Source organism: Carlito syrichta, unplaced genomic scaffold (genome assembly GCF_000164805.1).
Source record: "Carlito syrichta isolate Samal-C Ts95f unplaced genomic scaffold, Tarsius_syrichta-2.0.1 Scaffold309265, whole genome shotgun sequence".
Lineage (NCBI taxonomy): Eukaryota > Metazoa > Chordata > Mammalia > Primates > Tarsiidae > Carlito > Carlito syrichta.
The window spans coordinates 125,239-139,791 of record NW_007253361.1 but is presented as its reverse complement, the minus strand read 5'-3'; the positions used below and the strand labels follow the sequence as shown (position 1 = coordinate 139,791).

Genomic DNA, 14,553 nt, shown 5'->3' with positions numbered 1-14,553 from the left:
CCAAGTTGTAAATACAAATAAAAAATTCTAAAAGGAAATTAAATGTGCTACTATAGAGAATACATGAACGATAAGAAAGTGAAATCTTTATTGTTGATATGGAGAAAGTTTTAGTGGTGGTCTGGATAGAAGATCAAACCAGTCACAACATTTCCTCAAGCCAAAGCATAATGCAGAGCAAGGCCCTAACTCTCTTCAATTCTTTGAAGGTTGAGACTAGTGAGTAAGGTGCAGAAGAAAAGCAGGAAGCTGGCAGATGTTGGTTCATGAGGTTTACAGAAAGAAGCCATCTCTAGGACATAAAAGCAAGTGCTTATGTAGAAGCTACAGCAAGCTATCCAGGATCTAGCTAAGATAATCAATGAAGGTGACTACACTCAACAGCAGATTTTCGATGTAAATTGAACAGACATTTATTGGAAAAAGATGTTATCTAGGGCTTTCATAGCTAGAGAGGTGAAGTCAATACCTAGTATCAAATCTTTAAGGGGCAAACTGGCTCTCTTGCTAGAGGCAAGTGCAGCTGGTGACTTTAAGTTGACAAGAATGCTCACTTATCATTCTGAAATATCAGCCTCTTAAGAATTGTGATAAATCTACTCTGCCTGTGCTCATTTTCATAAGTGAAATAAAGACTGGATGACAGCACATTTGTTTATATCATGGTTTGCTGAATATCTTATGTTCACTGTTAACACATACTTCTCAGAAAAAAGATGTGAAAATATTACCGCCCATTTACAGTGCACCTGGTCACCCAATAGCTCTGATGGAGATGCTGAAGGACTTAAATTTGTTTTCAAGCCTGCTAACACACTATCCATATTGCAGTTTTTGGTTCAAGGAATGATTTTGATTTTCCATTTTATTATTTAAGAAAATTTGTAAGGATATATCTGCCATAGAAAGTGATTCTTCTGATGGTTTTGGGAAAAATAATTTGAAAACATTCTAATTCACCATTGAGATATCATTAAGAACATTCGTGATTCATGGGAGGAGGTCAAAATATCAACATTAAGAGGAATTTGGAGCTGGGCTCGGTGGCTCAGCCTGTAATCCCACACCTTTGGGAGGCTGAGGTGAGTGGATTGCCTGAGCCCGCGGGTTTGAGACCCGCCTGGGCAGCGAGACCTCATCTCTATAATAAATCAAAAAATCAGCCAGGCGTGGTAGCGCATGCCTGTAATTCTGGCTACTTGGAAGGCTGAGGCGGAAGGATCGCTGGAGCCCAGCAGGTTGAGCCTGTGGTGGCCGGGAGCAGCCATTGCACTCTAGTCTGGGCGACAGAGTGAGACACCAACTCCAAAAAAAAAATTCAATATCTGCAAAGCACAATAAAGTGAAGCACATAAAATTGGGTATGCCTGTATACTACAAACAAAAATTTTAAAGTGAAATTATTTTAGTGAATTCAAATACTTTCTTCCATGTGAAATTAACTTCTAAATTGTATATGTACTTATTTTTTGCTTGTTTGTTTTAGAAATATAAAATGACCTTTATAAATTATTTCAGAAATACAGAACAATGTGATTTCTCGTTTCCCAAGTCCTATATTTCTCATAGTTTGGCACAACATAATCTCAAGAAGTGCAAGTTTAGAAGAATTTAATAAATGATGTATAAAATAATCTCAAATCTTAAAAATACATGTGTTGATATATTTAAAATTCTATGCTTTCATATCATTAACTATTATGACAACTAATAGAAATAAGAAAATATTGATGCTAACTTTGACTTTCTTTAAAATTCTCTTTGTATATGAGGAATTTCTGGAGCCTTTCTGCATTGAGTAAATGGATCTTAAAAATGGATCTGTAGTGACTGAGTTTATTTTACTAGGATTTTCTGGAAGATGGGAACTTCAAGTTTTCTTCTTCATGACATTTTCCTTGATCTATGGTGCGACTGTGGTGGGAAACATTCTCATTATGGTCACAGTGACTTGTAGTTCAACTCTTCATTCTCCCATGTACTTTCTCCTTGGAAATCTCTCCTTTTTGGATATGTGTATCTCCACTACCACAACACCCAAGATGATCACAAACCTGCTCGCTGAACACAAGACCATCTCTGTGTGGGGCTGCATGAGCCAGATGTTCTTTATGCACTTCTTTGGTGGGGCTGAGATGACTCTTTTGATAGTCATGGCCTTTGACAGGTATGTAGCCATATGTAAGCCCCTACACTACAGAACCATAATGAGCCACAGGCTGATGAAAGGATTTGTCATATTTTCATGGACAATTGGCTTTATACACACCACAAGCCAGATGGTCTTTACAGTGAACTTACCCTTCTGTGGCCACAATGTCATAAACAACATATTTTGTGATCTTCCCCTAGTGATCAAGCTTGCTTGTGTCAAAACATATACCCTGGAATTATTTATCATTGCTGACAGTGGACTGCTCTCTTTTATTTGTTTCATCCTCTTGCTTGTCTCCTACACTATCATCCTGGTAACTGTGCACCAAAAATCATCTGGCAGACTCTCTAAGGCTCTGTCTACATTGTCTGCCCATATCATTGTGGTTACTCTGTTTTTTGTACCTTGTATCTTTATCTATGCCTGGCCACTCAGTAGTTTGGCAAGCAATAAAATCCTTGTTGTATTTTATACTGTTATCACACCCTTACTGAATCCTATTATTTACACCCTGAGAAATCAGAAAATGCGAGGGACCATGAGAAAATTATGGTTGCAATATGTTAGCTCCACACAGAACTTCTAGACTTTAGCACTATATAAATAACTCAACTTTCAAACGCTATAGTAAGACAACTTGATAGATTATGAATAATGCATCATTTTATTTTTCATTATAATCATAACCAATGCAAAAAACAATACCAAATTACTTTAGATTCATAGTTAAGGCTGTTATATTTCATAAAGATAATTAAAAATCTCTATAAAAATAATTTAGTATTTTTTCCATAGACATTCAATATATGTTTATTAGTAAAGTAACAACTGTAAAAGAATATGTAAATGTTATAAAAGATAGTTTTAATAAATATTTATAATTCATGTTATTATAAATTTATACTATAGTTAAATAAGTCATTGTGAACAAATCATAATTTAAATAATATTACTAAGAATAACAGAATTGTAATTTCTTGAATCAACGAGGCAAAATATAAGAATGAATTGGTAAATTCAACAGTATAGTGAATATAAGATGTCAGAGGAAAAAGCCAATGGAAAACCAATTTCAATAGATCTGCAAATAGCATCATTTGAAACCAAATGATCTGAGGAATAAAAGTATGTACAGCTGACTTTCAAACCTCAATTTTAAAAATGTTTTAAAAAAGCATTATTCCTTATTTTATATAATATATCATGTAGCTTTACCTTTCTAAGGGCTCTACATAAAACTACAGGTAAATTTGACCTCTTGTAGGATTCTAACCCTTATTGCAATGATAAAATCTGATTTAATTGTGTATGTTGGGGAACTGGGCAAGCAGTACATGCAAAAATTTGAAATCCTATATATTGATGGTTAATATTAAATATTCTCTCTTAATTTAAGGCACCATTTCTTGCTTACATTAGACAATAGCTTTATAATTGATCCTAAATAAGTTATGTAAATTATTTCCTACATTTAAGCAACCAGAGTGATGTCATAAAATGAAATTCTCAGTGTCACTCACTTGAATAAAAAATATTTCATGGCATGAAGATTTAGGCTCAAATTCTTAACTGGCCATCATGACATGGCCTGCCTCTAGAATTTTGCTCCAATCTATTCTTTTTCTTAATGCTGGTGTCACATTGACCTTCTTACAAGTTCTCCAAATCACAAGACATCTTAACTCACTACTTTTTAAAAAATGTTCCAGGGCCCTCTCAGAGGACCCAGATGAAATATTAGGTTTTAGAATATCTTTCATACATGTCCTTGACCAGTTTAGATATATTTATTTGACTTGTTTATAGCATGATGCTATTTCTATCCATTGCATGCATTATGAAAATAATTATAAATACCATTTGCTTTGCCATATGCTATAAATTTCATCAATCTCCAGTACCTAGCACAGATATTGGCTCATAGCTGTTCATACATATTGAATAAAGAAAATGTAAGTAACTATATTCTAGCATAATGTTATTCAATTTGTCTTCCTACCAGGAGTATATGTACCATTACTTTTAGATGTTATCTGCTAAAAAAAAAAAAAGGAATTCGAAGTACACAGTTAGAAGAAGTCATGTTATCCCCCTTTGCTGATGATATGGTCCTATAATTTTAAAATCCAAGAGAATCTGTCAAAAACCTGCTGGCACTGATAAAGGACTTTGACAAAGTCTCAGAGTACAAAATAAATGTGCAAAGACAGTTGCATTCCTATGCACCAATAACAAGTGGGCAGAGACCCAAATTAAAAGTACAGTCCCATTCACAATAGCCACCAAAAAATGAAATATCTTGGCATCTTACTAACCAGAGAAGTGAAAGACCTTTACAATGAGTACTATAAAACACTGATCGAAGAATTTCAAGAAGACACAAACAAATGAAAAAATATTCCATGCTCATGGATAGGAAGAATCAACATTGTTAAGATGTCCACCCAACCAAAGGCAATCTACCGATTCAATGCAATACCCATTAAGTTACCAACATCCTTCTTCTCACCCTGGAAATGATAATACAGAAATTCATACGGAAACATAAATGACCACAATAGCCAAAACAATCCTTAGCAAAAGAAACAAAGCAGGAGGTATCACACTTCCAGACTTCAAACTTTACTATAAGGTTACAGTAAACAAAACAGCCTGGTATTGGTACAAGAACAGGCACAAAGACCAATGAAACAAGATAGAGATTCCAGAAGCAAAGCCTCAATTTCTCAACCAACTCATCTTTGACAAAGCCTCCAACAACAACCACTGGAGAGAGGAGAACCTATTCAGTAAATGGTGCTGGGAAAACTGACTGATCACATGCAAAAGATTGAAACAGGACTCCTATCTATCACCATACACAAAAATTAACTCTAAATGGATCAAAGACCTAAGCGTAAAACATCAAACTATGAGAATCTTAGAAATCACAGGAGACACCCTTATGGAAATTGGAACTGGGAACCAGTTCCTATTCAGAATACTAAATGCCCATTCCTTTACAAATAAGACAGACAAGTGGGACCTCATCAAACTAACGAGCTTCTGCAAAGCAAAAGAAACCATCAAGAGAGCAGGGAGATAGCCCACAGAGTGAGAAAAAATATTTGCCAATTGTTTATCTGACAAAGGCCTAAAATCTAGGACCTATAAGGAATTCAAATGTGCCAAAAGCAGAAAAAACAAACAGCCCCATTAAAAAGTGGGCAAAAAACATGAATAGACACTTCTCAAAAGAAGATATACAGGCAGCCAACAGACATGAAAAAGTGCTCAGCCTCACTCATCATCACAGAAATGCAAATAAAAACCAAATTGAGATACCACTTCACCCCAATAAGAATGGCTATTATTAATAAAACAAACAATAGATGTTGGTGAGGATGCAGAGAAAAAGGAATGCTTCTACACTGCTGGTGGGAACGCAAATGCAAACGAGTGCAACCTCTTTGGAAGACAATGTGGTGATTTCTGAAAGAGCTAGAAATTGACCTTCCATATGACCTAGCAATTCTCTTATTGGGAATATAGCCAGAGGAACTCAAACCATTCTACAAAAAAGATACCTGTACATGTATGTTTGTTGCAACTCTATTCACAATAGCAAAAACATGGAACCAACCATGTTACCCATCGAAGCTGTACTGGATTAAAAAAATGTGATACATATACACAATGGAATATTATGCAGGCATAAAGAAGGTCAAACATACGAACTTCGCAGCAACTTGGATGGATTTAGAGTCGATCATAATCAGTGATCTATCACAGAAACAAAGAACTGAGTACCATATGTTTGCACTCATAAGTGGACCTTGAACAATTATTATAATGGGAATTGGCAGAAGTGGGAAACTGTCAGGGGAGGGGAGGTGGGATTTGCAGTTGAGGGAAACTGCTAGGGGAGGGAGGGGCATACCTCATCAACAAGCGTATCTGCATAATCAAAGTTTGTTTCCCTAACCCTGAATTGCACCCCACATCTTTATAATAATAATAATTAAAAAAGAAGTACATGGTTGCTGGTCAGGCATGGTGGCTCAGGCCTGTAATCTCAACACTTTGGTAGGCTGAGGCAAGAGGATTGCCTGAGTTCAGGGGTTCAAGACCAGCCTGGGCAAATGGTGAGAACTCGCCTTGACAATAAATAAAAAAAAAATAAACTGAGCATGGTAGCACGTCCCTTAGTTGTAGCTACTTGGAAAACTGAGGCAGAAGGATCACCTGATCCCAGCATGTCGAGGCTGTGGTGGCCATGAGTGTGCCACTGCACTCCAATCGAGGCAACAGAGTGAGACTCCAACTGACAAAAAAATAAGTACACAGGGTAGATGGTGTTCATATGTCTTAGTTGTAATTACATGGGTTAGATTTCTGTAATTAAATCAAGAGAAGGAAATACATAATAAATTTAAAGCAAATGAAGGAGAAGAAATAAAGCAAGTTTAGAATAACTGCTATTAGAAATTATATTAGACTCTATTGTTACAGGGTAAATTTAAAAATCTTACAGTTATACATTATAGCACACCCTATACTGAAGAAACTCCAACTATTTATAGAACAAAATATGCATCAATTGGAGGATGGAATTACACTCTAGTTGATTAAATATTGTGGAAGACTTTTGTGTCTGTCAATATAGCACACTCAGGATCCTAAAACTCCTTTAGCTAGAATCATTTTCAATAGCTGTTAAATCAATGAAATACTCTGGAGACTGAGACAGGAGGTTCACTTGAGCCCAGATGTTCCAGGCTGCCATGAGCAAGATCCCATCTCAAAACACACACACGCATACACAAACACACATATGCAAAAAAAAAAAAAATAAACCCAAATCTTCAGAATAAATTTAACAAAGGAGGTTAAATATCTGTATACCGAACATTATAAATATTGATGAAGAAAATTGAAGATACAAATAAATGGAAAGATATATTTTGCTTGTGAATTGGAAGAATTCATATGTAAAATTCTCATACTGCCCAAAGGAATCTATAGATTCAATGCAATCCCTATCAAAATTGAAATGACGTTTCCACAAAAATAATAAAAATTCTTAAATTTATGTGAAACCACAAAAGATCCTGAATAGTCAAAGCAAACTTGAACAAATAGAACAAAGCTGGAGACATCACAGCACCTAATTTAAAAATATGCAAGACTACAGTAATCAAAACAGCATGGTACTGCCATAAAAACAAAAATATACACCAATGGAACAGAATAAAAAGCAGGAACAGACCCACACATTTATGGTAAATTTATTTTTGACAAGACGTCAAGAACAAACAAGGGGAAAAGGAAAATCTTCAGTAAATGGTGTTGGGACAACTGAATATCCACATGCAGAGAAAACAAAATTATACACTTATTTCATACCATATACAAAAAGTAAATAAAAATAGGTTAATCAGTAAAATTTCTAAAAGAAAACATTCATGACATTTGTATGGGCAACAATGTTCTAAATACAACCTGAGAAACACAGGCAACAAAAGCAAAAATAGACAAAAGGAATTGCAACAAACTAAGAGGATTCTGTAAAACAATGGAACCAATCAACAGAGTAAAGTGACAGCCTACAGAATGGATGAAAATATTTGCAAAGCATGCAGTTAATAAGGAAAAAATATTCAAAATATATAAAAATTTCAAACAACTCAATAGTAAGAAAATAAATAACCTGATTGAAAATTTAGCAGAGAACTTAGAAGGCTCTCAAAAAAGACTTAAAAATGGCTAAAAGATATGTGAAAATGCTCCACAACACTAATAATAATAATAATAATTATTATTATTATTATTTTGAGTTGGAGTCTCACTCTGTAGCTCAGACTGGAGTGCAGTGGCCGCTCCCGGCCACTGCAGCCTCGACCTGCTGGGCTCCGGCGATCTTTCCGCCTCAGCCTTCTGATTAGCTGGAATTACAGGCACACGCTACCACGCCCGGCTGTATTTTTTGATTTATTGTAGAGATGGGGTCTCGCCAAGTTGCCCAGGCGGGTCTCGAACCCGCGGGCTCAGGCAATCCACTCACCTCAGCCTCCCAAAGCACAGGATTACAGGCTGAGCCACAGAGCCTGGCTATAATAATTATTATAATGCAAATTAAAATCACAAGATATCACCCTATACCCGATACAATGTCTATTATTAAAAACATAAAAGTTAACAAGTGTTGACTAGAATGTAGAAAAAATAACCACTTGTACACCGTTGTTGGGAATGTAAATTGGTACAATCACCATAAAAAACGGCATGGCATTTCCACAAAAATAAAAAAATAGGGCTACCATATGATTCAGAAATCCAATTAATGAGTATATATCCAAAGGATATAAAATCAGTATATCAACGACATATCTGCATTTCCATGTTCATTGAAGCTTTACTTACTGTAACCAAGATATGGAAACAATCTGTCTAACAAGGAATGAATATATTTTTAAATGTGGCATAGAAGTACAATGAAACACTACTCAGATTTAAAGAAGAAATTCATTTTGTCTTTTGTGACAACATGGAAAAACCTGGAGAACATTAGGTGAAGCAGGCAAATGCCATATGATCTCACATATATATGGAATCTAAAAAAAAATCAAACTCATAGAAACACAGAGTAAACCTGTGGTTACAGAGGCTGAGATATGGAGAAGTAGGGGAGATTGTAGTTAATTGATGAAATTTCAGTTAGATAGGAGGAATAAGTTCAAGAGATTTATTGCACAGTATGGTGGTTATAGTTAAAAACAATTTTTTTGATAATTTCTAAGAGAGTAGATGTTAAGTGTTCTCACCACAAAAAAAGATAATTATATGAGAAAATACATATGTGAATTAGCTTGATTTTGCCATTCCATATGATGTATATGCACGATAAAATATTGTGTTGTACACCATAAATACATACGTTGCTATTTGTCCATAAATTACTAATTCAGAATGAATATTAACATTTTGCCTGAGTAGTCGTCAATGTTTATTGTAAGAAATAATTGCAGCAAAATTATGAGCATCATACAAAAATCCTGTAATTCATCTCTATTCTTTCTGAACCATCTTATGTACTGACTGTTGCCTTTAAAATGTTACCAATTTAGCAGATGAAAAATAGTGTCTAATTTTCAATAAAAGCAGAAGGGATGTTTTAGCAATCCCTACTTTTTAACTGCCAGTCTCTGAGGAATCTAATAACAAGCAAGTGTGTGTGTGTGTGTGTGTGTGTGTGTGTGTGTGTGTGTGTGTGTGTGTTTCTCTTACCAAGGGATACATTTAAATACTGCTGTCTTGTGAATCCAGAGCATAAAATAAAATCACTGGATGATAAGGATTAAGTATCCAGGATTATGTACTGGTGTTACTTCCTAAATCCAAGGACAAACTGGTAGGTTAGATAATACTGATATATTACTCTACCTATATTACTACATCTAGAACACTATTTGCATTTACAATGTTATATAGGCTCATAAATAATAAAATACAAATGTCAAATCTAAAAGTGAAAGGGGGGCTAGAAAGGAACAAATTCAACTGGAAAAAACTAGAGTTTCTCACAACTGGAAGAAAACCTATATAATCTGAAATTTTTCTTTTGTAGTTAAGAGAATAACCCAGCAACCCAGGCCAAATCATTCTTAGAGAACAGTGATTTTGAGACGTTTACATTGTTTTCTTACTGATCAGTTTCAATGATTTTATTGTTTGAATTATGGCATCATGTAAAGAACGTCACTCAGTAGATTTTTGGGATGCAAAAACAATTACTGCTAAAGAGAGATAGATAATAGGACTACAAGGATAAAATGTTTTATTCACAGCTTCATTCTTTCTAAGATAGAAAACCATAAAACACTGCCACTCATAATACAGTTGATGCTCTCTTTACACTTGTTAAATTTATGAGGAGGAATGTATAAAGAAATTTAACATTCATACAAAAACAATCTAAAAATGGTCAAATATTTAAGTACTATTTAGGTAAAAAATATCTTGGAGAAACTGAATAGTTTAAATATCTCAAATCCATGTGCTCTGCACAATCTACACATTTGCACATTTTGTAGAAACACAGAAGATCCAGAAGGTTTAGCTGAACATGACTGTAAGATTACTAGCACATTGAAAAAATAAGAATGTTCTTTATGCTTAGCTAGATATATTGTATTTTCAAAATTTAAATCATATGATTAAGAGATTACAAAGTACAGAGAAATATCACATATATCTGATTTTCTTCCTTCATAATCATCATTATGTCTGGGCCTAGGACTCACACAGAAAAGAAAAGTACTGGAGATGGACAAGAAACCTGTAATAAAAAGTGTATAATTGACCTCCATCAAGACAAAGGAAGAGACGCTGAACGAAATAGCTTAATGTAGATTGTGCTCTGTCCTTTTAAAATGTAAGTATTCATTTTTAAAAATTCATTTAACTTTGCCTAATCCATCTAAATCAGAGATGTAATATCTATTACTTATATCCATCCTGAAAAAAAGTGAAAATTAAATAAACTTTAGAGAATATCACTGTGAGGAAGCAAAGATCAAAAAGAGTTACTTTCTAAAGATACTGTTCAAGAAATGCATCTACATTTTGCTTTTGTTGTTGTTGCTTACTTTAAGAAAGCAGAGGTAAATGATTCACCTCTTTCTTAAACTACCTCTTAGAAGGAAAACATTTGAACAAGAATGAAGTAATGATCAACTGTACTACATTCTGTCTTAATATTCAACTTTATGTCAACATTATGAGCATGGTCTCTATTTAGTGTTTTGTAGTTTCCTTAAGAAAGCACAATGCACATTTGTTATCTGTGCAATATTTTTTAACATGATATAGTACTCAAGGATTTTAGTACACGTTGAGGATATGACAACAGTGTGTTTGTCAATGTATTTCCTAAGAGACACAAAAATATGAAAATCTACTCCCATGATACTTTTCAAAACACTTCGCCATTTCTATAATAAACTAAGTGATCATTCACAGTCTGATTTGGAGCTAAACATGAAGGGATATTCAGTTTAGTCAAATGTCCTTGCTTTGTATTAACTGAGGTTAATTTGATCCAATTGACTCAATAAACACCAGTTTCCAATGGCTTTGTGGTCTTGTGAAGTATCTCTTAGCTAAAAATACCAAAGAAGACCTATAAAACAGTTACTTTGCCAAAAATGTTGGTTTCATGAATAAATAATAAAATGCACTAAATTATTAGATCTCCTGTCATGTGATTTTCTGTTTTTCCCTCTTTTAGACAACTTGTCACAAACTCATGCAAATGGATAAATGGATACCCTGAGTAACAGCTCAAGTGTTTCTGAATTTATCCTGCTGGGACTTTGTAGTTCTCAAGAACTCCAAATACTCTTCTTTGCAATGTTCTTTCTTGTTTATATAGCCATCATAGTGGGAAACCTCCTCATTGTGATCACTGTGATATTTGACAACCATCTTCATTCCCCCATGTATTTTCTTCTGGCAAATTTATCATTTTTTGACTTATGTCTTTCCTCTGTGGCAACTCCCAAAGTGATTGCAGACTTTCTTAGAAAACACAAGACCATCTCCTTGTGGGGTTGCATGGCCCAGATGTTTTTTATGCACTTCTTTGGGGGCGGTGAGATGTCTCTTCTGATAGCCATGGCCATTGACAGGTACGTTGCCATATGCAAACCCTTGCACTATAAGACCATCATGAATCACAGAGTGCTCATGGTGTTTCTATTGCTCTCATGGGCAATTGGGTTCACACATACCACAAGCCAAATGGCTTTCACTGTGGGTTTGCCTTTCTGTGGCCCCAATGTTGTGGACAGCATTTTCTGTGACCTCCCCCTGGTCATCAAGCTTGCCTGCACTGAAACCTATATCCTAGAGCTCTTGGTGATTGCAGACAGTGGGCTTCTGTCCCTGGTCTGCTTCATTCTGTTGCTCGTATCTTACATCATCATGTTGGTTACCATCAGGCAGCATTCCTCCAGTGCATCCTCTAAGGCTGTATCCACATTATCTGCTCACATCACTGTTGTAATTCTCTTCTTTGTTCCAGCTATCTTCATCTATGCTTTTCCATTCAATAGTTATTCTGTAGATAAGTTTCTTTCTGTGTTTTATTCTATAATCACCCCCCTCCTTAATCCAATTATTTATACTCTGAGGAATCAGGAAATGAAAGCAGCCATTAAGAGACTGAGCAGCCAGTATATTGGCTCTTGGCTGGACCTTTAAATATTATTTGTAATATCTGATTTTTTTGTACGCTATTTGGTATTTGAGTCCTAAATATGTATTTAAGTAATGTAAATGAAAATGTTAATATCAATTTTATTCCCCTCACATTCCTGGAATTATTTAGCTATTTTTTATTTAAGATTTCTAATGGAAAGCATTCATAACACAGGCATAATACTTAGAACAGCATGCATTTATTATATACCTCATCATCTTAGAATCTTTGGAATATATAAAAATAATGTCTTCTTATAAAAATCTTAAAATGGGGCAACTCCCTTGGGTCCTCTCCCACTGTGGGAGATTTTCTGTCCTCTCAATAAATTCTGCCTTAAAAAAAAAATCTTAAAATGTTCCAGTGACTCAAGATGTAAAATAGAAATATTTAGTAAGATAACATGTGAAAGGATGCTTAGTATAAAATTTTCTTTATAGACAATAGTTGTGTCTTTAAACTTAATGAGGGTTTTAAAAATGTCTGATGATACATGTCAACCTATAGCAGCTTCTCAATAGAATTAGGAAATGAATTAAAAGTTTCAGAACTCTTTTTTTACTCTGTGGTCTCAATAGGGTAATCATTCTCAGTGGAACATAAAAATTTGTTTAGAAATAAATATTTGTGGCTCGGTACAGTGACTCAGGCCTGTAATCCCAACACTTTCAGGGCCTGAAGTAGGAAAATTGCTCGAGCCCAAGAGTTTGATAACAGCCTAGGCCCCATACAAGACTCCATTTCTAAAAAAATAATAATATAATTAGCCAAACATGGTGGTGTGTGCCTGTAGTCCCAGCTACTCAAGAGACTGAGGTGGGAGGATCACATAAACTCAGGAATTCAAGACTGCAGTGAGTCATGATCATGCCACTGCACTCCAGCCAGAGCAACAGAGGGAGACCCTGACTCAAAAAAAAAAAATTAAATATTAAAACTTGAAGCTGTGTACTTGTTACTCTTTCTATACCAAACAACATTGATTTGTCGATGTTCTTTCAAGTGACTTTAGTCATTCATTAAACAGTCTTTTAGTAAATATTTACTAAGTACTGGACTTTTTCCCAAGCAATATAGCTACATTGTTAATGATACATATCTGGTCTCTGCCTTGAAGGGAATAACAAAGTTGTAGGGAAGGTATCCTTAGGCATGGTGGCCTTAGAAGACCACTGGGAGGAGTTAAGTCACGATATTAAGAAAATCACAAGATTAAACACCCGAAAGAAAAAGGACATTCCAGGAAGTAGGGCCAGTCTACACAGATATTGTGGAATGAGAAAAAGCTTGTAGGTAATGAGGATAAAGATTTTTGAAAGAGATTGATGAGTTAAAGGGAGCAACTTGAGTGCTGAGATTTTATAGAAGAGGAGACACCAGAATATGTAAACCCAGTGAATCCTTTTTCATTGCCAATGTAAAGTCATTGAAAAGTTTTTAGAATGGGAAAGATGAGCGTCAACATACTTTTAAAATTTAATATAACTCTTTTAAGTGGAAAATAAATTGTAGCAAAAATGAAATAAGACAGAATTAAGTTAGTTAGCTCTTTCCCTTAGTCAGGCTGGATTTATTGAATGATACTAATGGTGACTTTATTGAAACTTGATAATAAGGCCTTCTAAAGACAAATAAAAAAACCTAAAACTATGCAAAAACCCAAAGACCATCTTCTGGAGTGCTGTCTTTTATTTTATAAAATAATATACTGTGAATATCAGACTTACATGTTACCTCCTTATCTCCTTCTTCCTCTTTTGAGTATTTTTGTCCCACTTAAATTTGTCCTTTTATAAATTGCAGCCTTATTCTGGAAAATTATTTGTATGCTATGTCACCAATTGGTGTGAGTAAACTAGTCTGGGCATCTAATTAGTTATGTCATCTTTTTAATTTCTGTATTTAAGAATTCCTTCTTTCCTAAAGGGATTGGCAGTGGTGGGAAACTGCCAGGGGGAGGGGCAGGGTGGGACTGGCAGTTGAGGGCAACTGCTAGGGGACGTGGGAGCACACCTCATCAACAAAGATACCTGCATAATCTACATTTGTATACCTAAACCTGAATTCTACCCCACATCCTAAAAAAAGAAAATTCTTCTTTTCCTACAAACACCTTTTCAAATAGTAATGCAACACTAAACTGTAGCCTACAAACACT

The 14,553-nt window shown here is 34.9% G+C and overlaps 2 protein-coding genes across 2 annotated transcripts; both read left to right on the top strand.

Moving 5' to 3' along the window:
- Nucleotides 1-1,802: 1,802 nt before the first annotated feature.
- On the top strand, nt 1,803-2,741 carry LOC103269444 (olfactory receptor 4L1-like). Its single transcript, XM_008067025.1, has one exon. It carries the CDS (start codon nt 1,803-1,805, stop codon nt 2,739-2,741), a length of 939 nt encoding a protein of 312 aa, XP_008065216.1.
- An 8,714-nt stretch (nt 2,742-11,455) lies between these two features.
- LOC103269454 (olfactory receptor 4K13-like) lies at nt 11,456-12,397 on the top strand. Its single transcript, XM_021717079.1, has one exon. It carries the CDS (start codon nt 11,456-11,458, stop codon nt 12,395-12,397), a length of 942 nt encoding a protein of 313 aa, XP_021572754.1.
- Nucleotides 12,398-14,553: the final 2,156 nt, after the last annotated feature.

What these genes read in the sequence shown, in the direction of transcription:
- LOC103269444 (XM_008067025.1), top strand. Translation starts at nt 1,803, where the DNA reads ATGGATCTTAAAAATGGATCTGTAGTGACTGAGTTTATTTTACTAGGA.
- LOC103269454 (XM_021717079.1), top strand. Translation starts at nt 11,456, where the DNA reads ATGGATACCCTGAGTAACAGCTCAAGTGTTTCTGAATTTATCCTGCTG.